Source organism: Aplidium turbinatum, chromosome 2, assembly GCF_918807975.1.
Source record: "Aplidium turbinatum chromosome 2, kaAplTurb1.1, whole genome shotgun sequence".
In the NCBI taxonomy this organism is placed as follows: domain Eukaryota; kingdom Metazoa; phylum Chordata; class Ascidiacea; order Aplousobranchia; family Polyclinidae; genus Aplidium; species Aplidium turbinatum.
In genome coordinates this window covers 42,136,235-42,163,542 of record NC_137473.1, presented here as the reverse complement: position 1 = coordinate 42,163,542, position 27,308 = coordinate 42,136,235, and the positions used below count along the sequence as shown (strand labels likewise).

The window sequence follows — 27,308 nt, the reverse complement described above, 5'->3', positions numbered from 1 at the left end:
CCGGGATTTTCCTATAAATTGACCGACAGTTCCACTGCCACACTGTGAGGAACATTAAATTATTACTGATTTTAACATGTCCGAGTTTGTTAGAAATCCCATTCTAGAACCTGCTGCATCGGCGATAATTTGAAAAATGTCAATTTCTTTATTTTGGCTTTGAGCGTACGTTGTCTTGGTAATCACTTCTGCTAAAAAGGCAAGAAATAAGATTGGGTTATTTATAAAGTGGCCGCCCTCGTCTCCTACATTGGTTGGTTTAGAGGGTCCGGGTTTTTCCATTGTGACTGGAGTTATATTTATACCGTCATTAGTTTGGTTAGAGGATAGATTTTTATTCAATTGGTTTGTTTGAGTTGTGCTTGCTACAAGAGGAGGGAAGTCCAGATCATAACTTGGCATTTCTGTATTTACAGCTCTTTGCTGCTTGCAGGCTTCAGCGTATGTTAGGTTCTTAGTGGTTTTCATTTTCTGAATGGCTTTTTCTTTCAAGTACTTGGGGCAGTTTTTAGAAATAGCGACGTGATTTCCACCACAATTTGAGCATTTTACTGCTATACTTGGGCATTCATCATGCCTGTGTTGTTCACCGCATCGGAGACATTTGGTTTTAGATCTGCACAATTTTGCTATGTGTCCAAATCGATTGCAGTTGTAACATCTTAAGGGTTTTGGAATGTATTGCGAGACTCTAAAACGTTGGTAACCTATTTTTATTGAGTCTGGTAGTGATTTGCTATTGAAGATTAATAATAGGGGTGGGCAAATCCAGGTCGATTTTTCAGGACCCATTTTTTCTAATGCCATTTGGGCTGGTAAATATGAATCCGTTGATTTTTTTGATCTATGACGTCATAATAGGTTGGTTCAGTGGCAATTTTCAAAATGGCGGCCAAAAATGGCTATTTTGCTCTCAGGACATACGAGTGAGACGAATATACCTGTGCAATATGTCTAAACATATGTTTTGAGGGTCAAAGATTACAATAAAAGCACTTTTAGGTACCTGGTATGACACCTTCTTGTATTTTTCTGCAGAAAAGATCATTTTTAGGTTATTATTTGTGTATTTATTACGCCAATGATCTTTTGAGCTTCTTGTTATATGCATATTTACTGACCTTAGGCTCCTTTGTCTACATCCAGGTTGATTAGTTGTTGCACTAAGTAATGCAATATAGTTAATCAACTATGAAAACTGAACGACGAGTAAGAAGTGAAAGCAGGAAAGAACTTTTTGGATTCAACTACACTGAAATACAGGAATATAAACCCACAGGAAAACTAGCTAATGGGACTGTTGTAATTGGACGAATGCTACAGCTATGCAAACGACAGAAGGGGAAGCAAGCCTTAAGCAGGACTGAAGTGAGTAAAGTTGTAGCTAGAGAAATGAGATGTGATTGGATACATACAAAAAATGTGTATCCTATGAAGAAAAAATTTGTTGCTGCCAAAATTAAGGAAGATTATGAAAAATTCAATGAGTTGCGAAAGGCCGAGAAATGTACAAGCAAACCTAAAAGTGATGCTTGGTTCAAAAAAGCATCTGAATTCAATGACAGGCTTACTAATTATGGATATGACATCCGCTGCAGAAACATAGACTACCAGAAAAAGTTAGAAAATAAATATCAAGTAAAAATGACAGCAGAAGATCAGAAGTTCTATGAAGATAACTGTTTTGGCCCATACAGAGCTGTGTGTAGTAATACTGTGCCAAAAGATTGGCTTAGATCAAAAAAGAGGAAGGAAAATAGAGAAATTTCGCTGAAAAGGAAGCATCTTGCGATTGAGGAAAGGAAGAGAGAACAGCGAGAACTGGATAATCTAGAGAGCATAGAAGCAATGAATTGTGCAGTCGACACAAACAAGGATGTCAGCTACGAGGCTTTTGAACCATCGACATCCCAAATAACATTTCCCAACAGAAAGCTTCGTTTGTCAAAAGAGTCAGCTGAGAAACAAACCGTAACATCAGAAGAAATAAAGTTCCCGTCAGTGAAGGTGAGGACTGGCCGAAAATCTTTCAATGAGACAGTCATACGTTGCTTGGTCCAGTGTTTCTCAGAAACGGCCGCATCGCCCAATGAAATATGCAAACTAATCGTCAACGTAGCTAATATGATATTTGGTCAACAATGGCGAACCGAGAACGAGGAAAACTGCAATGCCGGGAACAAATATGATGATGGAATGAATAGCGATGACGATAATGGTGATGAACCTGATCAAACAGTACGTGATCTGACTTACGTACTCCCAAGTAGACGTACGATATCGCGTTATCTGGAAGACGCATAGTATTTGAATCTCGAGTGCGTCGCGCGACAGCTGCTGCATAAAGATGATAAAGTTATCACTACAGGCCTCGATGACACACAGAAAGCTGCCGGTCACCGTCATTACGATGTTAAAACAGATCACATTACAATCGTTGGAAATGCTGGTGATAAAAGGTCATTTACTACTGGTTACGTGGAAAATTTGAGTCATTCCGGTGAAGACGGAGCGAAAGCGCACAGTTTCAAATTGAAAACCTTAGCTGTCCTCGCGAACTGCACTGTGGAGGATATCAAGAGTCAAATTGACTTTTGGATGTCTGACCGCGCGGCTGATTGTAATGTTTTACTGGACAAACTGGACATAGACACCAACAAGCGATTAAAATGTTGTGCTCACATAATACTGTGTGTTGACCACGGCATAGATAAAGTGTACAAAAATGCTGAGCAGAAAATTGGATTGCAAAATCTCTTACCACTAACTGTTGGTGAGAAAGTCTTCGGCTCCCATGGCACATCAGTTCATACCTTAGGACTCATAGCACTCGCTAAGTTGTTTTCGCCAAGTCATGCGTCTCACAGTGTTTCACTTTACAATGACTATACACAGTGGATGGAAGATAATAAAATTGATCACCGAGGATTCAGAGGATTTGTATCTAACCGATTTGGGCGTATCGCAGATTTAGCGCGGTTGTATTTACAACATCGTGTGCACATAGATGCGTTCTTTAACCAAGTGGTAGACATCAACAGCAATAAGTTGGTGCTTGCAGTTGCCGCATACGTTCAGAATAAATGGTTCACTCGATGCTCAGAAATCTACACCAAAATGGGAAATGTAATCATATTCCCTCTGATGCAATTTTTGGGCATTGATGAGACTGACAACAAGGTGCGGCATGACGACAGAAATTGGAATGGAGTGAAGGGTTTTTTTTTTATCAAAAATTGAATGTGATGAAAGAAGTGATGGAGGCCAAGCGAGAAGGCGAACCAAGTGGTCTGGATAAGTTGGAAGCTGCAGTGATGGGGGAAGTTATTGATTCTGTGGAGAGGCAACTTTCGGCAGTCGAACTCCTGTGGCAAGATGTAAACGTGGGCGTAAATAGAGAAGCACTGAAGCAGGCACCACTGACAAATTTGGGCTGCGAGTCACAGTTTGCAAAATTTGACAATCGTATAAGAGTTACAGGTGGGAGTACGTCTGTTACTACACACTCGCGGAAAAATGTGGTTTTCACAAATGGCTTACTGGTGGACTCCAGCTTTGAACAAAAATCTGTATTGGAAAAGAAAGCACGCTGGAAATGGGCAAGATGCTCAGAAGAAGTTAACAGCGTGAAAAAACTGGAATCGGACTTTCTGGCTACTGTCGAGGCAACAAAAAAACTTTCACTGATTAAAAAAGCAGATCTAAAGAACAAGAAGACACAGAAGACCTTACGTCAGATCGACTTGTGCAAGTTGCATGGCGGTCCAGTTCCAAGTACATCGCTTGATTTATTGGAATGTTTGAGTGGAAAACAACTTTTAGCCGAAGTTAGCCATCTTCGACTAACTATAGCACCCGAAATTCGACAAATGAGACGAGTTAAGGCGGCTGACGGACGATACCGGGTTGAAAAATTTGGTGCAGCAGAACTGAAGTCCTCCATTAAAAATGTACTAAAGCCAGTATCCAACATTACGACGACTGTGGACTCTCTTTTGAGCAGAATTATGTGAACTGGCATGTGTAATTATGCGAGAATGATTGTCAATGAGATATTCGTATGATTATTTTCTGTTAGATGGTGAAACACACTAAAAAATTTTAATTTTTCATGTAAAAAGCGTTTTTTTCGTACTTTCAGATGATATCGCCACAGCAATGCAGTGAATCGCAAAACTGAGTTAATTTTTAGAATCTACGCCCCAAACAACCTATATTTAGACATATTACATGACCCATATGATCAAATCTTCATCTGATTGATAGAAAATATCAATTTTTCAGCGGCCATTTTAAAAATGGCCGCTGAACCAACCTAAAATGACGTCATAGACAAAAGAACTCATCGGATTCTTATTCAGAGAGAAAAATGGCCATAAAAAAATTGGGTCCTGGGAATACTATTATCAAAATGCCTTTATTTGCCCACCCCTATTAATAATACAGTGGTAGATGCAATTAGTTCAGACGAGTCAGAATTTCTTTTATTAAACCTTTTAACCGACCTTATGTTCGCATCCTTCAGCGCCGCAAGAATATCTCCATCCTCCATGCCGAGAGGAACATTATATATTACTCCACTTGCTCCAGGTGGTCTTTTGGCGTAGGCGGTGATCGGAATGTTGATGGTGTTTCCATCCGTCAGTGTCTTGGTTTTGAGGATAACCTCTATCTGGCTTGGGTTTGCATTTATCTGAAGTCCTCCATCTTGTCTTGCTGAGCAGGATTTGTATTCGCCTATTAGATATTGCAGACATCGGTCGATCAGTATCGGCGAGTACATTTTTAATGTTTTTTTTTGCTCTCCCGGCTGGTTCAATTTCAATATGACTGTAGTAGTATTGTTGCCATTTTCGTCTGGGTTGTATTCCGTTTGGTACTCCTCTTCGGAATGCATTCGTTTTCTTTTTAGAGACGGCGTCTCCTTCTTGTTTTCTGGGTCGTCTGTCTCCAGTTTGGTTGAGTTGATTTAAAATTGAAAGCTCAAGTTTGTATTTCAGACTGCACTTTCCTTCTTGTTTTGCACCGCGCAAAACACTTGCTTCTCTGGGCAACTCGCAACCAAAAAATCGGCTATGCTTACTAGAGGAAATCTCACAACCTTCCTCTAGCTTGAAAACTCTAGAATGTCGTTAGTCTCGAATGACCACAAAAACCTCAGTCATCGCTCACGTAGCAGTCCTTGCGTCGCCCAACGGCAGGTACGCGCACAGTGCTGCGTAATTACCATTGCGTGGCGTCTCAGGGCATAACATGTATTATGCCTTTACACTACAGTGCTAGTGCTAGTGCACAATTCGGAATCAGCAAAGTTTGCACCGAAGGCAAAGTAGAAGGAAAAAGAAAACGTGGCAGACAACCAAAACGATGGCAAGACAACATTCAATCATGGACCGGACTCCACTTGACGACACTGGGCGAGTTGGCTCAAAATCGCCACTCTTGGAAGCAAATTAGCCATGTTGATGCGCAATCTGCCGCAGGCGGAGATAACGACTGATGATGAGCCTAATCATATTTAAATATTGAGATTCATTTATTTAGACGTAATTTTGCAAAAATTTTATCCATGGTCATTCTAAAAAATTTAAGTGTTCGGAGACTTCTATCCCCAAGAAAGAGTAGGCCACGTGACTGCAAAAAATGTTAGGATTCGGGAAACACTTAATAAATCTAGAAGTTTTCACTTAAATTGTTTCCAAATTAGTCAAGATTAAATGAGGTTGTTCACCAGGCACCAGTTTTGCGAAGATTTTATATCTTTGAAAAACCTTCGATTTTATTTCCTGCAATTGGGCTATAGCCTATTTTAAACAAATATTGATTCGTAAAATATTGTAACAAAATTAAAATCTTGGCGTTTCCAAAAAGAGCGCTAAAAAGAGCCTACTAAAAAGAGCCTTCCAAAAAGAGCCTACTAAGCTTATCTGACAAAATATTTAAATAAGAATAGATTGCAAATGACACATAGCTGTATCCGTACAAAGAGCATGGAGCAATGTCCCCTGCTCAGGACCGTTGAGAAGATATTTTGGGTACGATACGAATGATATCTTTGGGTTCCAAAGTTCCTGGCCCTTCAGATTATCCCGGGCTCGAGTCCAAAAGTCCTGTCAACGCTACTGTCCATGCTGATTTAAAAGCGAGTGATCCAAAGCCTTTATAACCAAGACAAGGATTTCCATTGAGTGCTAATTTTTCTGTGACGCTAGGAGTCTGATCGGTTCATCATAATATAGGAACTTTTGGGAATGCATTGCGGAATTGTATTTGAATATGGGAATTGCTCTGGCAAGCGATGTGTTCACGTGGGTTGGCTATTAACATTATGATGATATGGTTATTTACATAGCCAAGATCACCGAGAAAGAAGAACCTGGTATGTGCTGAAAGGACTGGGTTTGACTCCGTTTTATGAATCCCCATTTCCTGCGATGGTAATTGCAGTTTTTTTTTTTTTTTAATTTTTATAAAGGGCTAAGCTTGTTTCAATGATACCGAACAATAAAAAATTAAATGGAACTCCTGCTTTAATCCATTTTTCAAAATCTCACACGTATGTAAAATCCTGTCGCGTAATGAGGCGATTAAGGTTCTCGTCAATTGTGGCCCAACAATAAGCTGAGTAAATACTGCGTTAAGCAGCCCATATGCTTTGTGTGCTTTCTATTTGATGTTTTTGATTTGTTGTAATTTGTCAGCAAACAGAGTTGTTTCGTGCCAAGCGCTATCATTGTAGTTAATGATTTGTTGCTCTTAATGCTTGTCGCTTCAGCTCCCAAGCGTAGAACATCAACTGCAATAGAACAGAACAGAGGTTGCGCGACCAGCTCAATTTGTCGAGTAGGAATCGATATAAATTGAAGACAACTTGTTTAAATATTGTATTCGCAAAACTAAAAAAATATAATATCTTTGCAACTACATTGCTCAGAGAAAGGTCTTGACATTTCACAAATAAATGAAGTAACGCTTTAAAGACACCTTGTTTGTAAAACTTATTAGGCCCACATCAAAATGATTTTATTTTGATGCATATACTATAACTACTATTTGAAGTATTTATTGTTATCTTTACTGGGATAGAGTATTATAAATTGTTTTCAACTTATTTAATAAATATGCAGTAATTTTGCTATCTGAAAACAACTAATACAAGAATCACAGAGTTCTTTTTACAAAGACGAGCTCATGACAATATTCAATATATTGACCATATCGAAGAACCAACATAAGTTAGTTTTATTCATTGTCACATGCGGTATTAGCGAAGCGTTTTACTTCCAGAAAAACAAATTTTTTCAATCAGAGCACAGTTAATTAAAAAAGGAATATTAAAACTTCCTGTTCTCTTGAAATGAAAGGGCTTATTTTCGAATATAGCAAATTTATTTACAGCGTAATAAACACAAAATCATTTTGCACAAATCGATAGATGACATTTAGTTTTTCTCACTGACATTAAAATGTCAAACATTTTTCAATTTGCTATTTTCCTGCTGCTTTCAACAGGTAAGAGAAGCTCTGTGATGCAACCTAACTTATGTATAGAGAATTATATTAATTATTACTCTCAACATTTTAAAGACTCAGCTGAGCACAGAATCTATCATGACATGCTTCTGTATAACAAACCATATCTTCAACTTTATATTAAGTTTGGCAACAAACCGAAAACTAACTGTTACAAAAATAGAGCAGGCTTCTGCTAATAGACAAAATGTTTATAATGTCATTTCTTAAAAAGAACTTAAACGCCTGATATTGAGAATGTTAAGCTTCCAGTTTCTTATGTTTTGAAATAATAAACATACAATCAAGAAATATTTTTATTCTAATGTAGGCTAGCTCATGTAATGTTCTGAAAAAGAACCTAGCAATTTTTATTCTTGGTATTTAAAAAAAAACTTTTTATTTATCCACAGCTACCTGGGGGGCCTGCCCCAGCGGGTGGATTGAAAACGATGGCCAGTGTTATTATTTCTCAACCTCATCGGGCCTAAGCTTATCTTGGCATGACGCAAGGAAAAACTGCGAATCCATGGATGCTAACCTCGTCGTCATAGAAACCGAAGCAGAAAATGTAAGCTTGTGCCTAAATTTGTAAGTGATGTGCACTGCTGCGCAAAAGTATCTTAAATTTTTCATGAAAATATAAGCCCTTATAAAATGCCAAATCAAAACTCAATAGCTTGCTTTTATGAGTGCAACTATCAGACAATAAAAAGTTGCGTTATATAAGTTGCTTAGTCCTTCCTGGAGGCTGGAGCCATGATTTTCAAATGCTACTACTTGCATGAACGAACGATGGTCTTAACTGACCTGACATGTGTGTCTTCACTATTAGATGTTTTTGAAAAGTCAACTATCGCCGAACCAGGCGCTGTTTATCGGCCTGCACGACCTAAATGTGGAGAATCAGTGGCAATGGGTCGACGGGACACCAGCGACGTACATGTAAGTTAACCTTTTGGATTAGGACATCTACTACACAGGCTTACACAATACTAATACATGTAGCCTAAATGAAGGAGTGTGCTACCGAAGCGACATATTTAGAATAAAAAATAAGCTGATTATAATTTTGTCAAACTGGCACTTGACCAGCTTTTCATTCGATCCGCTACTGGACAATATTAACAAAAATGAATGTTTTTATGCGTTTATTTTACCAAACCAAATATATTTCAACGTGCATCATATTGGGCAAACAAGAAGGAAATGAGGCTTGCACGTTTAGGATTGGCTGCATCTATAGTAGATTATTTACGGATTAGCAAATCAACCGATTAGGACAATTAATTTGTAGAATATTTTTTGTTTTGACGTACCAGCCGTAATCTGCTGATTAGAAGCGCCGCTTGCTGATCTACAGATTAACTTTGCACAAGCGTATTTTTGAATAATTAATCAGACTATTAGCTTAATCGGTCGATTAACAGGTCCTTTGTTGGTGCATCAAACCCTTAAGGTAAACTGCAATTAAGTGTTGCACTGAATCCATCTATTTCCTCAAAGCTGATATTTTTTGAAATTAATAGTAGGCCTAATAATAATAATGCTTGTTTTTACATAGCGCTGTATCCATCACAAAATGCGTTGCTTCTCACTGCTTTACAAAGCAGATAGTTTCTCCTTTCTGCTTAGTATTGTTTTGTGACAAGATTTAATCATCGGAGATAATACAAAACACCTTCCCGTTTAAGCTGGGTGTCGAATTAGGCCTAATCTTTTATTTTGCGTCCCGCGTTGATGCTTCACTGCTAGGCCATAGTCTGAAATACTTTTCAAAATTTTTTAAATTAACAAAAGAAAAACCTTTTTTTAGCATTTGGGGTAAGAATCAGCCTGACAATTGGCCAGAGGGGCTCGATGGACAAGAAGATTGTGTGGACATCTTAGAAAACCAAAATGGAGCTTGGAATGACGTTCCCTGTTCGATGCTTGCGCCATTCATTTGCGAGAAAAAGCGAGACGCTCGTGAGTATATTTGATTGATTACATTACCTCAGTGGTTCTCAACGGGGGTGGTACCGCCCCCCGGGGGGCGTTTTGATTTTTCAGGGGGCGGTATGATTACTCGGCTTAAGGGGGGGTTTTGATTATTAGGGGGCATTCTGGTTTAACCCATCTACCGCCCAGCGTAACGATTTCGTCAAAGAGCTCGTATCTTCGTGGCAGCATTTCCTACCTCATACCTGGTGGAAAAGGGATTCAGCTGTGTTGTTTTGCTACATACCAAACAGCGAAACCTACTTGACATACCCATAAGAGATGATTTTCGAATGTTTCTCACTGGCTTTACACTGGATGTGAAGAAACTAGCACTTTCTCACCAAGCTCAAGGTTCACACTGACTACCAGTAGGCCTATAGCCTACTGTTTTCGTGCTCGCAAATATATATTTGCTTTTCATCACATATAGTTACTAGTCTCTAAAACCCTAACAGCCTGTTTCACCCTAAAAGGGGGATCATCAAAAGGTCCTTATTCTAATAGAAATAGAATTCTATTGAAATAGAATTTGAATAAGGACCTTCTGATGATCCCCCTTTTAGGGTAAAACAGGCTGTAAGAAGGTTTTTAGAGACTGGTAGCCTAACTAGCCTATATTTGATGTAATTGCATCGCTCTGCTTGGCTTTTTGCCTGGCATTGAGAACTTTTTGTAGTATTAATAGTATTTATTCTTTTGTATTCGCTTTTCGTAATTAATCGTTTTTATTGGGGGCCTGGGGGCGGTAAAATTTTGCCAGTTCATGAAGGGGACGTTGGGCCGAAAAAGGTTGAGAAACACTGCATTACCCTGTTATAACCGTGTGTACATTTGGAGCAAAAGTTGTGAAAAGCTAAAATAGTCAAAAGTTTACCAGCGCTCAAGCCGATGTTCTATGCAACTAGAGAAAAAGTGACCGAGGTTGATTAGATTCCAATGGAGTGCTTCATCTAACAGGCCACCTTCTGTTTATGCAAGTCTCAAGCCTGTATGTTGATTGTAGATTTAACAAAATTTCAATACCTACCAACATGGTCGGCTTCTGACGCGAACAGGATTGTTATGCAACGATCAGCAAACAATACAAGCGCAGTGACTCCACCGTCTCCCCGCTACTGATTGTTATTTTTATTCTGTTATTTTAATTCGTTTGTAAATAGAAACTCTGATCGTGTCGCTTAGTGTCCGCTTGGTTAATCATTGCTTGAGCGTTTTTCATTTATTCCGTAGGTGGAATTTATTTTTCTCAACTACAAATTGCCCCAAGAGACGACATCGGTTATAACATGCTGTTGAGCAATCCTATCGTTTTACAAATAGTAAACACTGGGGCGTCCTGTTTTTAATTAAACTTGTAATGAAGTCAATAAATAGTACAAAAGAAACGCTAAACCTGCACATCGCCACTAGGCTTGTGTTTGAATGAATCAAATACGTTCTCACTTCAGCAACTGGCAACCCTTAGATTGTTTCACAGTCGGGCCAAGCCAATGACTTTCAAAATAGGTCTAATGTTAATTGTATTTCTTTCTTGTGAAAAGCACCAACAAAAAACGGAAAAAAATTAATTACATAACACGACAACTGTGATAGAAAATTGAAAATATAAGGGTGCTAAGAGAGTAGGCTACCACCCTTACACATTTTAAGCGCGTATGTAAAAAAAATTCAAGCTATATTAGCTGACAGTATACGAACCATAATTTTAAAATGATCAATTTTTGAATGCCACAAAAAGCTCTGAAAATTGTGAATTGTTAACGTGAGACTTCACAACCACTCTGCATGCTAGTGACTAGTTTCAATGCACTATGTGTTTTGGGGTCATAATACTTTTACCCCTTTTATTGTTTTTAGCGTCAAGCTCTTCCTGCCCCAGCGATTGGATCGAAAACAACGGAAAGTGTTATTTCTTTTCTACGGTCTCTTCCATCTCCCTGTCGTGGCACGAGGCACAATCCAAGTGCGAAACTATGAGGGGAAGTCTGGTTGTTATAGAAACCGAACCAGAGAACGTGAGTTCCTTCGTTTTATCAATATCAAGCGTTTCCAATTCACAACAAAGAAGAGCGAGAGAAAACCTATAGGGATTTATCCGATATTACATTTTCAGTTCTATGCCATCGATGATCAATCATCGATGCTTTCTTCATAGAAATAGAAGTGATCAATCGAAGCAATACGGTCTAGCACAGTTAACGTTTTACACAGTTTTTTTTAGTTTGCATAGCCGAGTGGTGAGAACCCTGGAACGGCAATCGAAAGGGCGCCGGTTCGACACCGCTCGAGCATGCGGCTGTGTCTGTGGCAGGACACTCAAAGGCATGCCTGAAGGTGGACACGAAGATTGGCTTCCTTGCCTTCCCGTTCACTTAATCTAAATCTTCAACCACCGGGTGTAAGCCTGGATACGACGACAGTTTTTTTTTAATGCTTTCTTTTATTTTGTATCTTATTTGTTTTCCAGACATTCCTTTACAACCAGTTATCGGCCGACCAAGCGCTGTACATCGGCTTGCACGACCTCAACGCGGAGAATCAGTGGGAGTGGGTCGACGGGTCATTAGCTGATTTTGTGTAAGCTAAACATTAGCATATTAAGTTTCTTGTTGTTCTGTTCACTAGGTATCATGGCAAATTACAAAAAAAAAACATTGTAAAACTGCCTTGTAATTTGTAAACGTAAAAAAGTTTAACATATCACACGACAACGCAATTTTATTTTGTCTTTTTGGTAAAACTTTTGACCTAGTGTTCAAAATGGCTCGATATAATGAGGCTTAATTAAAAATTTTTGCTTTCTTTGTTTTATTGCTTCTACAGTACAGAAAAATACCTAGGCTATATGCGTAAGCAAAGGAGATCCGACGATCCGAATTCCGACATCCACAGTAGTCAATAAGTTTTTGAGTAACCTAAATTGAATTATTATCAAACAAAACAAAAAATCCATTCAGACTACGAGACAATTCAACGACGTCAAACTTTTATATTCCCTGATACTTTTTTAAAAATAGTTTAGATTTTCCCCTTGTTTCACTTCAAACTTTGTTGCCAGTTAAAAGTTGCTTGTTATATTTTGAATCTAAGCAAGCCCAACTTTCCAATATTAGTGGTAGTGTAGCCCTCAGATACGTACATGTTGTTGCGACTATTAGATCAATAGTAATAATATTCATTATGACTGATCCAATTGTTGTACACATTTCTCAAATTAGCGTTTGACTCTTACCCTTACCATCCTGGGGACCTTAACCTTACTGCTGGCCATTTATTGTTCCAATGTGTGAGTGTGCCAACTTTTCCGCAAATGGTTTGCGGTTACTGTGGCATTTTTTCAATATATTTAATATATCAGTCAAAGAATCTAATTGGTTTACAGTCGGAAGCTATTTTGTTAGCAGCAAAGTTGTCCGGTTGCAGCGGTAAATTTTCACCTAAAATTAAACTTCTTGATTCAAGCTTCGGTACCTACTTCTACATTACAATGCAAATTTTCAGGATTTGGGGCCAGGGTCAACCAGACAATTGGGACCAGGGGGTAGGAGGCCAAGAAGACTGCGTGGAAATATTGCAAAACCAGAATGGAGCATGGAATGATATTCCATGTTCATTGCGTCATCCATTCATTTGCGAGAGAGACGCCAACTTAGGTGAGTGGGTCATTTTGAACATTAAAGAAGGAAGTTAGCCAACAGTAGAATACTGTCGAACTGTGAAAAAGCTTTTGTCCTCTCAATTTATCTTCCGCTATTAAGCATAGTGACAGTTTCAATTGGTTAAAATTGACCTTTACGGCAACACCACAACATACACAATTAAGACGATCTTTATGATTATTAGTTATAATTAACTCTTGCATTTGTAATAGCTTTGAAAGGTTACAAGAATTAGCAATCTGATATAAAGAGCTGAATGTAAGAACTATTGACAGCATATAAACTGTCGCGAAAACGAATAAAAACCTAATGTTTTACAAAACTGGAGCAAATTTAGTATCGTACGATATTGCGGGTATTTGTATCACAACATCAAAAAGTTGCATTTTATTTTTTTATTTAAAACATAATTTCATGATTAAACTGCATAAGTACCGGTTGTTTTCAGCTCTTTAACTTTTCTTTTAGAACCTTATCCTAGCTGCCAAGAATCCGACGGTTGGGAAGAATATAACAATCGGTGCTATAAGGTTTATGGAGACAAAGTTCCATGGTCTTCTGCAGAGGCGTCATGCTCCGCTTTAGGAGCTAATCTAGTCGCTGTAACGAGCGACAATGAGCAATATTACGTTTCCAATGAGGTCAACGAATGGGACCAGCACATGTGGATTGGATTGTCAAGCGTGGTGAGTAGGATCGTAAGCTATCGGATCCACAGGTCGTAAGCTAAGACGTCGTAGGTTCAAGACAACTGTCAGCAGGCTACAAGGAGCACGAGTAGTGCTATTTGTAAGAACAATACCTGAATGATGCTTCCTGTACAGTCCAACATCCTCAAAATGGCCACAAAGTATAATTTAGTTTTAGGTAATTAAAATAATATAAAAATATAATAAAACAATGAAAACTATTAATACTACAAAAAGTGCTCAATGCTAAGCAAAAAAGCAAAGCAGAGCGAACTAAATCAAATATAGTTATTACTATCTGAATGCTTAACAGCCTGTTTCACCTACACGGACCATCAGAAGGTTCTTATTCAAATAGAATAATATTAAATAGAATATAGAATAATATTCTATTTAAATAAGAACCTTCCGATGATCCGTGTAGGTGAAACAGGCTGTTAAGGATTCAGATAGTAATAACTATATTTGATTTAAAAAATATAATATGTGCATTTGTCAGATCAACGTTTATAAATCCAACTTTTCATGTAATTTTTTCAATTCATTCTAGATTTGATTTCGTCCAACGAAACTTGGTTTCAAGCTAATCTTTGTTCCAAATTTTTTAAACCTAGCGGTCATTCTCATGTTGTAGAACAATCCATCAAACTCGTTGTACTGGAGTAACGGAGTGGACACTTACCCCGGGTACAGCAATTGGGGGACCGGACAACCTTCTCTGGACGCTACAGCAAGCAATTGCGTGGAAATTGATCCTAGCGTTGCTTCAAGTAAGTTTGTGAAAATCCAAGTTTGTTGAAAACCAAATCAATTTCTACCAACTTTAGATTTTACGATCTGTTCACAAGGTGACATTACTGGTTAATGATGTCATTCCGCTTGCAGATGGTCCCTGGGGAGTCGACAGGTGTGGGGAGTCTCACGCGTACATGTGTGAAACTGGCTTCACCGGTGAGTTACCAATCTTTTTAATTCAAAATCAAAAGATTTGTATTTGATAAAGACTTGTGCAAATTTACTTTGTTATGAAAACAATGCATTCCAATTCAGTATCGCATTGACACAATGCTCGTCGAGATTGGTTCGTGTAAGAAGTCTTAAATTTACCAATAAAAAGCAAAAAACTAAATTTCTGACGAACAAAACTTTCCAGGTTCTTGTGCTCCAGGCTGGTATTTGTATAAGAACAGGTGCTACTTTGAAGCCACATCCCAGGAATTGTGGGCCACTTGGGTTGGAGCCAAGGATCTGTGCGCAACAATGGGAGCAACCCTGGTTCAGATTGAAACGTATGTTGGTTATTTCCATTTTGTGTCATTGAGAAAGTGTTGTCTGGTGTTTCATCTCGTACGTTATTGCGTGTTTCTTGCTACAAACAATGTGGTTTGTTGTTCGATCCCTGCAAAGCGTGGTTCGTTTGAAAGAAACAAACTTTCATCGTGAAGTTGGTAAGATACCTTTGCGTCCACGTCCACGTGGCCTGCTAGCATGCTGAGTGCTCACAACTTTCCTGCATGGGAGCAAGCACTCTGGCGCATCTGGAGAAAACAAACCTTTTCGGTTGGTCATGGATAAAAATGAATATCCAGATCAACAATCAATTCGAAAATGCAACCTAAGAATATTTTCAGGTCGTTTTAACATAATTTTTCCTGTATAAGATATGAAGAGCAAGTTTACATCAACTCTCGGCTCCCAGCATTGGAGGATAGCGGATCAACTGACGTTTGGATCGGAATCTCTGACTCAGAAAACGATGGAACGTTTGTTTGGTTAGACGGTTCGTCAGCTACATCCGGCGACTATACTTACTGGCAACAAAACCAACCTCGAGATCGAGTTGTGAGTTAGAGTGGTGAAGATAAATTTTAATGAATGATAATGTTGAGTTTAGCAACATCTTCACTTGTTTTGTTTCAAAGTCTATCATATAAAAATGTTAATTTTTTACTTGCTGGTGTTTTGTTAACTTTTTTTTCTTTTTCTAATCAGGGGGCGTGGGACTGTGGGCAGATATATACTGGATCGTCCTGGGGAGGCTGGGAAGTAGATGATTGTTTTAAGAAACAGGCTTTTATGTGTGAGATACCACCCGGACAAGATGTCAAACCTTCTGTCTCTGTTGCGCGTGAGTTATGTAATTGATTTGTGTTCGTAAGCGTCAATTAAGCTTGAGTTGTTTGCATTTACTGCATCATAAACATTCTTTTGTGAGTTATATAACTTGTGACGATAAATTGTTATGCAATTGTGACAACAAAAATTTGTATAAACGAGCCTTTTTTGTTAAATTCTTATGTTATTTTTGTTTTATCACAGCAACGGCCACCGGTTGCGACCCTGGATGGTTATTCTTCTCAGGAAACTGTTTCTACTTTGAGTATGAGAAGTTATCCACCTGGTTTGTTGGGAGGTCAGACTGTCAGAGTAAGGGAGGGGACTTGGTCAGCATCGTTACCGGCGAGGAAAATGCTTTTGTAGTGGGTGAGAGGTTTAGACTAGCATGATTTTAATCATCATGGGCAATAGTGACAATGGCGCGTCCCACTCAGTAATACAGAAATGATATTGACCGTTTGGGGTGTGATTCTCATTCTTATCTTCATGATGGTTTACAAATTGCCGTTTTCGCTTTGTATGTTATTTCTGAGTTAAAAAAAATTTAAAGAAGAGGAGTTTTAAGAGACTACCGTCCATCTACTTTAGGCACAGCCGCACACGTGATTCATGTTCATATTCAAAACTTTAGTAGGCAAAAGAAACACGGCAATAGTTATAATATTAACCATTTTTATCATTGATTAGTTGATTACTCTATTCTGTAAGTTTAGACCTCCATCTTTGGTTTTTTTCCTTTAAACGTAATTTTTTATTCCAATCACAATTGCAGGTCACGCGTCTGGATCTTCGTGGATAGGTGCCCATGACAACGAGGGAGAGGGAAAGTTTGTCTGGTCGGATAGTTCTCCCTGGGTGAGGTTGTTGCTTAATTGTGGGATCACAGCCATCAAACACCAGCTTGACTTACTTTTCTGAAGATTTAGCTGCAGCATATTAGAGCAAATCAATTATATCGTAACCTACATAAGTTATAACTGATTAATGAATGCAGGCATAAAAAAAGATAGATTTTTAATGTCCTTGTTTTTGTTTCGACAATTTATTTATTTTTTATTTTTTCTAGTCCTTTACAAATTGGTATCCAGGAGAGCCTAACAATAACAACGGCGAAGGAGATTGTGTCCAGTTATGGATGGATGCTGGGTACCAATGGGACGACGTAGCATGTGATGGCTTAAAACCGTACATCTGCAAGATGCTGCCTCACGGTTGGTTTGATTTTGCCAATTTTACTTTGAGATAAATTTTTAGAGCAATCAAAGATTTAATGATACACAGGAAACTTTAGTAGCAAAGTAGGCTATAAATTCCATATAAAAACAATTATTCATAATATCAAGATTTGTGTGGGGAATGCAAACATTTACTCTCGAAAAGTGACAAGAAACTGTTGAATGTTCAATGTTCATGCTAAAAAAGAAAATAGTAAAAACAGAGTGAAACTGTTCACCAGGCATTTCATAAATAAATTGACTTGCCTTCTTCTGGTGACTATAGGCTACTAGGTTTCCTCCTGATGTTGATGACACCTAGCTTTTTAAAGAAAATAGTTTTCAAAACCATTGGAATCTTTTTGTTGCGGTCTTGTATTTGCGGCTTTTAATACTTACTTTTATGACGTCACATGGTCTAGATTGTGATCAGGCTCTCGGGATGGAAGACCACCGAATTTTGGATTCCGAAATCACCGCCAACTCTCAGTGGAACGAAAACCATGCTCCATATCGGGCCAGGTTGAACAATCAAGCCGAAGGTGATATTGTGGGAGCTTGGGTTCCCGCCCAGGTTAAACAAGGTGACTTCAACTATTTATTGGGTTTTGGTCGCAAAAAAAAAAGATTTAAAGCAAAGTGAACGTAGACCTCTCTTGACATGAGGATGCTTTTTACCAATGATCGGTTATAACTCGACAAAAATATTATCGAAACTTACAAAATCCTCATCGGGGTATGTTTAATACTGTTGCTCAGTTTGAAGGGATAATGCCTTTCAGGTCTGCGGATAGTTGATCTGTTGTTCTCGTCATACACTTTCAAGCCTGATTCCAAATTTACACTTTCTATAATTTTTTTTTTTGCATTTCCTTGCTGTATGAATTTTGATCGGTATCGACTTCATGTGCAGCAACGCTTTTGTTTTCAAATTAGCCAGAAGTTTGTGGCTACTTTTTGTGCATGGTACTTCTATGTTGAACAGTAATTGGCCCAAGTCTTATCCTTGCCATTGCTGGTTAGGCCTAAACAACATGAGAGCTGTTTCTATCTTTCCAAAATTACTTTTTGTCTGCCAAGTCAATCGTTTTTGTTTGTTTTAGTTGTTTGCTTTCAATGATTTACACATCTCAGATTGGCCATACAAGACTATGTTTTTAAAGCTGTTTACAGCTGATGTGCATTCATCCCCCCTTGTTTTATTCTACACTAGTTCTTGGGCGTGATTGATTTTGAACAAAGTGATGTCACTGATGACAGTGTCATCGATTCCAGCGATGTTTTCAGAATAAGCATTGGAACTGTTGCTTGATATGACTTACAATGACTAATTTCTATCGTCAGACTGCAGCATAGTGGCGGTTGAGTCGCGCGTCCAATGCGGGACAGTCGGGTTGGCCAAACCCGAATGTGAGGCCCAAGACTGTTGCTATGACAACACACAAGGAGGAATAATGTGTTTCAACTCCCCATGTAAGTTATAGGGTTGATTTTGAGTGATTTTTTTTATTGTTCTTACGCTTTACTAAACAGTTCGTTTCAAACAAGACCATTATAACTTGAACTAACTTGATTCTATTGATGCTCAATGCTAAGCACGAATATGCAACCCTGAAATTAACTTTAAAAAAAGTATGATATGTTCGATACTATTCGTTTTAGGCTACTCTTGCCAGATATATATAAGTTTAAGCACATTATTTCATTTTCAGACGACTTTGCTCCCGGAGGAAGCGATTGGATTCAAGTTCACCTGGTCCCTGAGCGCACAGTGACTGGAATTACCACTCAGGGTCGACCAGCCAACTATGATCAATATGTCACCAGCTACCAGATTGGCTACTCAAACGATGGAGTTACCTTCCAAAAGATTTCCCAAGTGGGTTCTTCTATGAGTAATAATTTTCCAAGTGGGTTACTCCAGTGTTTGTTTACTTGGTTCTATATCACGCTCCACTTACTGAAGAATACTTAAGTTGGATAATTTTTAGATTTTTTCAAAATTTACATACATTGCTACTAGAAGTGCAATTAATAATGAAACAAAAGGTTTATGCTTCCCCCCGATATCTTGAGGGTAAACACGATGCGCATTTTTAGAAGAAGTAAGATCATCAAAACGTTCCGAATGCATGGAAATGTAGAAAAATACGTTTTGTACAAAATATGTTTGTTACAGACATTTACAGCCAACTCAAACACTTACACGCCGATCACTAATCGGCTCCCCAGCCAAATTGTGACGTCATACATACGTCTCTACCCGATGACGTGGAACCAGTCGCCAACACTTCGAATGGAAGTCTTGGGATGCAACAGCGATGGAGCCGACCTTTCTACTCCCTCTCCTGACCTGGGTAGGCGGTGCAGTATTTTATGCAATGAAACCGATACTGAAAGAGTAGCTAATATTTAATTTTTTTTTTAAATTTCAAGTTGATTAATGATCTGCTCATTTTGTTGGCATGTTAAGCTTCAGCTTTCACTCATTTTTCATGTTTGCAAAATGTGTCGCCTTTTAGCACTAATTTCATAATTCTAAGACTTTTTTTGTATTCTTTTTTCTAGAGTGCGTTTCTGTCTCCATAGAGGAGCGCTTGGACTGCGGATATGCAGGAATAGATGGATTCGAATGCATCAACAAGGGCTGCTGTTGGGATAGCACTGTGTCAAACGTGCCATGGTGTTTTTACAAGAAAGGTAGACAACTCTGAGAAAGCATTAAAGAGTTACGTTCATATCTTACTCTCTCTCTCTTTCTGCTGACTATGATGTTCAACTTGTAGGTCGACAAGTGCATCCCACCTAATGTGTCTCTGTATTGTCGCTCACAGCTTGCTTTTGTTTGTCCTTTGTAATGCACAACTGTATAGTATAGTAGCTGTAAATTAACGGTAGCTAACTCTATCACAACTGGAACCTGATCATCCATAAGGACTGCATGCGTCGCCGGCTTATGTTCTAAAAATAGCCCAACTAAGTACTAACTTCTAAAACTGCTTCTAAATTGTGAATTTTATTCTGTGACCATGTGTTTAAGTTTGTTTCAAATAGTTCGTTCGCATAACATTACTCTTAAAGTAGTTCTAAGTATCAAAAAGCTAAGTGACTGCCCGAAAGCCTGATTTTGCACAGACCTAGTTACAAAATTAGGGAAGTCTTCAATTTGACTTTGGCCATTGTACTTGGAGAAGGTGCCATGAGTTTAAGCAGTTTTTCTACAATAAAATAGACATTTTCTTTCCAAAATCAAAAGCTGCTTTTCTTAAAAGTAGATGTTTCGGTTAATTTTTTTATGTTATTTCTACGTGAAATGTGGCATAATATTACAAAATCTTCATGCTGTCACGCTTCTTTGATAAATTATGGTATTGATATGTCATAATTACTGTCCATGATTGGGTAGGCGACTACGACACACGGTGTGGGAAGGACTGGACGTTTGACCCTAGCGGAGAGTACAACTGCTATCACTTCAACGATTACAAGAAGCGAACCTGGTCTCAGGCGAGGGAGTATTGTATCTCTTTGGGAGGAGAGCTACTCAGCATCAACTCACAGTAAGTTGAACGTGGTGTGGTGAGCTGCAGAGGTTAAAAAAACGGCCGTGTGGTGAAAGTGCTTGCTCGAACGTTCGAAAAAATGTCCAGAGCACTCGTCACTGACTCATTATTTTGTCAAGACACAAATGGCATACTTGAAGGTGAACAATAAGATTATCTTCTTTAACTCCCCATGCCCATTCAATATAAATCTTCAAATGTCAGGCGAAAACCTGGATATGATTAGAAAACGATAAACGTTTCCCACAAGTGAAATCAACGACTACACATTATGAAAGATCATGTTACATGCACGTCATGATACATCATTATGAACTATCATCTTTTTACGTTTGAGCTTATTTGATGAGAAATAAGTCGTTTATATTTACACCTTGAGATGCAATACGTAAGCCGGTAGTCGTTAAAATCTATGCACTTTGGCTATAGTGGCCTATTGTTTGACCTAATTATCTTTTTTTTTATGAAATTAATTTGTAATCATTCCCTAGGAGAGAGCAAGGCTACATCGTAGGACAGCTCTCCACAATCATCTTGACCGACTCCATGTGGATTGGAGCAAACAACTTGGACACATCTACTGGGTGGCAGTGGTCGGACGGTGCCCCGTTCAACTTTTTTGCTTGGAGAAACGGTGAGTAGATCAGATCTGCTCATGAACGTTTTCATAAGCCAGGTTCGGTGGGACGTGAATGAAGGGTTTACGTCTTAAACAGCATAAGTGAACAACAAAAATTTAACAAAACTATGAAAAGTTTTTGACCGCTAGGCTATACTGGTCGTTTACCAGTTGGTTCAATTCACAAGAAGTTTATAGGGTAAGCTCTTGTTGATGCTATGAAGTTAACAGGCGTTTTGTAAACGTCTGTACAGGCAAGACATCAGGGAGTGACTGATTTTTCAAAACTATAAAAAATTATTACATCTTTAATTCCCTAACTTTTTTTTTCAGGCGAGCCAAACGGCTACGAGAACAACGAGCAGTGCGTCGAGGTCTACACTTCGGACGGAACTTGGAATGACATCAATTGCGGCAATGAGAAGGGAATTGCGTGCAAGAAACTGGCCAAAATCGCCCCAATCCAGCCAGACGCATCAGGTTTGTAAAGAGATGCAGCAAGTTACTATCTTAAAGTCGATCACACCAGCAGAGACCGGTAGTTTGATGTGCGGTAGCTAAAAACTGGATTATGTTGTTACATTCGGAAGCGTATGCTACCATGGAGTACAACTGTTATACGATTGAAGGCCACACTTGACTTTTAAGAGGTTGCTTTCATTAACTGCCAACATTCCTTGGAAAATGGACTATAGCAAACGTTTTAACGTCATAGCGTGATTCAATTTCGTGCAACGTTTAGCCGTAACTTCTAAACAATGTGTCCGACAATTTGATTGAAGCAAATCACTTCATAGGCTAAATTGTTCTCCTCTAGGAAACATCAAAGTAGACATTTGCGAGGGAGAGAGCGGGACCTTGGTTTGCACAGACAACAGCGTCATCGTCGTCCACCATGCCGCGTACGGAAGGAGCGACAGCAAAACGTGAGTTCAGCATCGCTGTGTTTCCCGTTTTTTTAGATTACTAGACTATGCACTTTTTAAATCACCAAAAATTTTTCTAAACTTAAGATGCAAAGTATTACAGTATCTTACATGCACTGCTTTTAAAAATTAATGTCACTATAGATTTAGAAGAAAGTATCTCGCTAAAATTTAGTTTTATTTCATATCTTTCATCACACATGCGGCTTCATTACCACATTTTCTGCAACAAGTTATAATGAATAACATATTATACTGTAGATTACTTACTAAATGTAAAAATTGGGTACAGACTCAAGAAATATAAACCAAACTGGTTAGAAAAAAGATGAGTGTTAAAACAGAACTTCTTCACTGCTCATATTTACAAATTGTGACGAAAAGCTGAAGCCTAACTTGTAAGATTTCGCACCCACGAAAAAACACAGTTCAAATGTCGTAAAATCAAATGGTGTTTGCCAATCATTGAAGCAAATAAAACTTTCTTGTTCTGGAATTGACATCAACCACACACATCCATTGTTGTATTTTTTTCAGATGCGCTGATGGTGGGTCCATTATTCCAGAAGGGGGTTGCTTATCGATAGACGCTCTCGACATTACTGCAGCAAAGTGCGACAACCGGGACTTGTGCACCCTCGATGCCACCAATGACGTATATGGCGACCCTTGTTACCAGATTTACAAATACCTCAGCGTCATATACTCGTGCGAAAAGAAAGGTAATGACCAGAGTAATAACTCAAAAAAAAGGCATTGATCGTTAGGTGTATCGAAATTAGTCTTGGACAATCGATATGACAAATTACAAAGGAAAACAGACGTTAATAGGACTTGATCATAAGAAGCGAATAAACAATGTTTAAAAAATTGATGTAAGCTACCGGTAGTACAACTAAAGAAAAAAAAGTCATCAGGGATATCTAGAGAAGGGGATATGAAGGCTCGCAGCGATTGCCTTATTCTCATGACACTCCCAGGGCGGTAGTTTGTAGTACTTTTAACATGTGGTTCTTTTTAAAATCGTAGAAAGTTTTGTAGTGCAGCTGGTACAATGAGTTACAGAAGACAGTTAGCAAATGTTACCTAGAGCATATTTAAAGAATACTTGTTTACAAAGACAGTTGAAAAGTTACCAGTAAGCTGTTTTTTTTTAATAAAGCCTTTATAGTAGGCTAGATGTAAAGCAAGTATATGGGTAGTTGAATACAAGCAACCATGAGCATGTTGTGAATATCCAGGCCTGATGCTAATAACGCAATGCAAGTTATCATAACAAGATTTATTAAACTACTATCGGTGCCAATTGTCATTTTACGATAAACACAGATTATTTACGATAAACAAAAGCCCTTCTATTGTCAGACGTAATAAAAGCCTTCGTATCCCCTTCTTTAGATATCCCTGAAAACTCATGTGTATAAACAACCTTATTTTTAAGAGAACAGATATTATTATTTCTGCTTAATCAAATTAGAAGATTTCATATGAGTAACCTATTTTATATCTTTCAATTATTTTCTCACAGCTTGCTACCAACCACTGGGCGTTGAGAATGGAACCATCACAGATTCCCAGATCTACCAGTCCAGCGCTGTGGACAACAACCACAAGGGCACTGATGGCAGATTGAATGGAGAAAGGGGTTGGGCCACCGACGAAGGAGTTGGTGAGTAGTCGATTCTGCAAGTTCAACTTCCTTGAACATCACAACCGAGTTGCTTTTACAATCTTGGTCGGCAACAATGGTGGTCGGCCACTTGTAGCCAGTGAAATGCCAACATGCCTCAGAAGACTGAACCTATAGCTGTGTTTAGTTTACTAGAGTAAACTGCCAATAAAAATAACATTTGCTACTAAATGTAGACTGTAGATGATGCAACGTTTATCTTATAGAATCACGACTTCATGGCCTTTATCTGACAGTAGCAAGACTCCATTGGTAAAATGTTTAGCAATTTATAACCTAGGTATAATAATTGAACCAAACCTAAACCTTCAGTACCACCTTTCATTACTAGGAGCGTGGATTCAAGTCACTTTTTCACGTAACATGCGCATCAGTGGAATAATCCTCCAAGGATCGAAAGACGTGGAGAGATACGTGACAACCTTCAAAGTTGCTATTGCCAACGACGAGACTTTTCAGCAGTGGACGGATTACACGGATTTTGATGGGAATGTTGTAAGTTGAAAATCGAAATGAGTGGAATTCCACCAATCGGCGAGTTGTTTGGAATGGTAAAATAATGCAGTAATTGTCACATGCAACTTTCTTTGCCATCAGCATAGGTTTACGAGGCATGAGAGCTGGAGGGAGAAGGCATTTTCCATCCCCTGTTGTTACAAAAGTCGCAAAGTTTGGCAAACAAGTAGGCTTACAATGCTGTAATTTGTGTACAAAGTTGCTTAATAACAATCCGTAAAGCTGAATTGCGTTGAAAATTAATGTTGCACAAAATATGTTACTGTAGAGTTTGTATATGGCGCACTTACATCAAGTGCTGTTGCATTTTATTGTAACAAAAATATGAACTTCTTATTAATTTTGTTTATTTACAATAATATCATGTTCGTTTGGGCAGCAATAAAATATGAAGTTAACTTGAATCTGAGTAATCGTTTCATGAAGCTGCGCAAATCAATATGATGCAGTTACCACTTAGTCAATATAATCATTTATCACTCATTTACACAACAGCGCCATATGCTGATTTGGACACGCACAAAGTATCGAATTATTTAAATCTAGTCGATTTATCTATGTAACTGCCTAACCCAGCAAGACATGGTTGCCCACTTATTAAATATGATAGAACCATTTTGCCCAATTTATACCACGGTATGTGAAAGTTTGATAACTCTAAATTGTTTTGTGATTTTGGAAAATTTTATTGAATTCTCCAGGTTACCTTTAACGGAAACACTGATGCAACCACCCCTCTGCGTGTCGTGTTGTCAGAGCATGTGTTCACCCAGGGGATACGAATCTACCCACTCACCTGGGCCGGGGACATGATTGGCCTCCGGTTTGATCTGACTGGATGCAATCCTATCCGTGAGTGTATAAATTTCATTGGAAATATATTTTCGTTGGGTGGAGACAGCATCTTTCAAAGTTTAGTTTTGAAATATAAGTGAACTTGCAAAAGAACCGTCAAAATAATAAATATTTTTTCTTCGATTGTAACTTTATTTGATGCAAATTGAATAAAGCCTTGGGTTGGTAAACATTCTTGAAGCTTTCCAGCTGTGATTATTAACAGCTTGCTAGCTGATTCAATTCATTTCAATTTATTTTTCTTTGTCAGAATGCAAAAGAAATGATATTGTGATAAAGAAATGCAGTAACAAAACCAACAAAAGGAAAAGGTGGCAAAACCATAATGGTTTAGGACGTGCATGAAAGGATCTAATATTGCGGTATATGCATCGATAAATATAGTTAAGCACTGCCACCAAAGCTTGGAATCGCCAGTGCAGTTGTTGAGGAAATACCTAGGTGTAAACTAGAACTCACTAATCGTCTTTCTGTTACTTCTGTAGGAGAGCTTAGCTGCAATGAGATCGGAGACGTTTTGGGGCTCACAGACGAAGGTTCGATTGTGCAAGCTGACTGCCCCGGTCTGTGCCCTGCCGTTGTCAAAGACGTAGTTGTTTATGGAACAGGAATATACTCCGGGGTAAGTGCATGATATAATGTTGTGATTACGCTTAAGCCAATGACATCATTCCCTTAACTTGTTGCCTTTTTTTAATTTTAGTATTTTATAGAGGGTACCGTGAAGTTATCTTTTTGACCCTTAATTACCTTTCCTTTGCTTTTCAAACTTTATCTTAAGTCGTTCTGTAACAACTACTGTATGTTTTGCTTTGCAGAACTCTCAAATTTGCAACGCTGCCGTTCACGCTGGGGTGATCATCGACAGACTAGGGGGTCCGGTTACAGCTACCCGCAAGCCAGACCAGAGCACGTACAGCGGATCAGCAAGGAATACGATCGTTTCAAAAGACTACGGGTGCGCATTGCGAAGTAGAAGTAAACACTACAGACAACTGCAATCGATTTGTTTCATGATTGCTACAAGTTGTTTGATTTTTGATTTATAGTTTTGTATCTGAGAAAGGTAAATGATGCAAGCGATCTTTCAAACATTTTGTGTGTAGTATATTCTCAGACAGTGATTTAAATATTTGAAAACGTTGATTTGATAACAAAGTTGGTTTTTGATACTATATTGTCGGATAAACGCTTTAGCACCATATAATTAGCGTTGGATTTATCAAACTCAATTTTTTGTTTCATTCTTTTTAGCTACTATCCTCTTGCTTTTGCATTCACAAACAATGAGAAGAATTGTGAAGCAGGTTGGATCCCCTACGAAAGTCACTGCTATTGGCTGTCGGGTAAGTCACTCCGATGACCTGATTCAGAAAGTCGTCAATGCAACAAAAATAAGCGTCCTGGCAAACTCACCCTGGCCAGATAATTAGTCCCTTTTCAGACTGATTTATTGTCTGCAAACGCCGAATCAATGTAACAGGAATTTAATTGCTTGCTGACTGAGACATTTCAGTGTCGAGTTTCGATTGATCGAGTGTTACACAACGTTTTAACCATGGTGGCCTATATAAGAGGTCTTGACAACGCTCATACTGCTGTCTGGACTGGAGGCTGATTGTCAGGATTTTGCTGTCTGGCGTTTATCTCGGATAATTTGATATCTTGAAGCAAAACCAAGCAGCACTGAGTTGCACACAAGCTGAAGTGTAATGTGGCCTTTCTACTAAGCTTTCTTGTACATAAAGCACACTTCATCAGGCAAAAGAACGCATCTCATAACTGAATGATTTTACAATAATTATCAGTTGAGAACCAGCCAAAAATAAATGCTGTTGACAGCGGTAGCACACAAACATCAATATTCATTAACAAGGCACAATTATCATCAACATAACGTTATTGTTGGATCTAATCTACCTTGCTTGAAAATCAACAAAGATGTGAAGTTTACCTCATATGCT

At 38.5% G+C, this 27,308-nt stretch overlaps 1 protein-coding gene across 1 annotated transcript in view; it reads left to right on the top strand.

Moving 5' to 3' along the window:
* Positions 1–7,955: 7,955 nt before the first annotated feature.
* LOC145764605 (uncharacterized) overlaps positions 7,956–27,308 on the top strand; it is a 37,317-nt gene continuing 17,964 nt past the window's right edge. The window contains 30 exon segments of the mRNA XM_082576235.1: positions 7,956–8,083; positions 8,348–8,457; positions 9,329–9,480; positions 11,353–11,510; positions 11,963–12,072; positions 12,997–13,148; positions 13,623–13,840; positions 14,478–14,613; positions 14,729–14,794; positions 14,997–15,132; positions 15,505–15,685; positions 15,836–15,971; positions 16,163–16,327; positions 16,734–16,816; positions 17,028–17,172; positions 17,598–17,780; positions 18,906–19,054; positions 19,355–19,532; positions 19,744–19,875; positions 20,582–20,735; positions 21,230–21,372; positions 21,691–21,837; positions 22,175–22,283; positions 22,821–23,005; positions 23,812–23,952; positions 24,305–24,468; positions 25,191–25,341; positions 25,830–25,966; positions 26,163–26,302; positions 26,599–26,690. Coding sequence (XP_082432361.1) covers positions 8,042–8,083; positions 8,348–8,457; positions 9,329–9,480; positions 11,353–11,510; positions 11,963–12,072; positions 12,997–13,148; positions 13,623–13,840; positions 14,478–14,613; positions 14,729–14,794; positions 14,997–15,132; positions 15,505–15,685; positions 15,836–15,971; positions 16,163–16,327; positions 16,734–16,816; positions 17,028–17,172; positions 17,598–17,780; positions 18,906–19,054; positions 19,355–19,532; positions 19,744–19,875; positions 20,582–20,735; positions 21,230–21,372; positions 21,691–21,837; positions 22,175–22,283; positions 22,821–23,005; positions 23,812–23,952; positions 24,305–24,468; positions 25,191–25,341; positions 25,830–25,966; positions 26,163–26,302; positions 26,599–26,690 — 4,195 coding nt within the window. The 5' untranslated portion in view covers positions 7,956–8,041.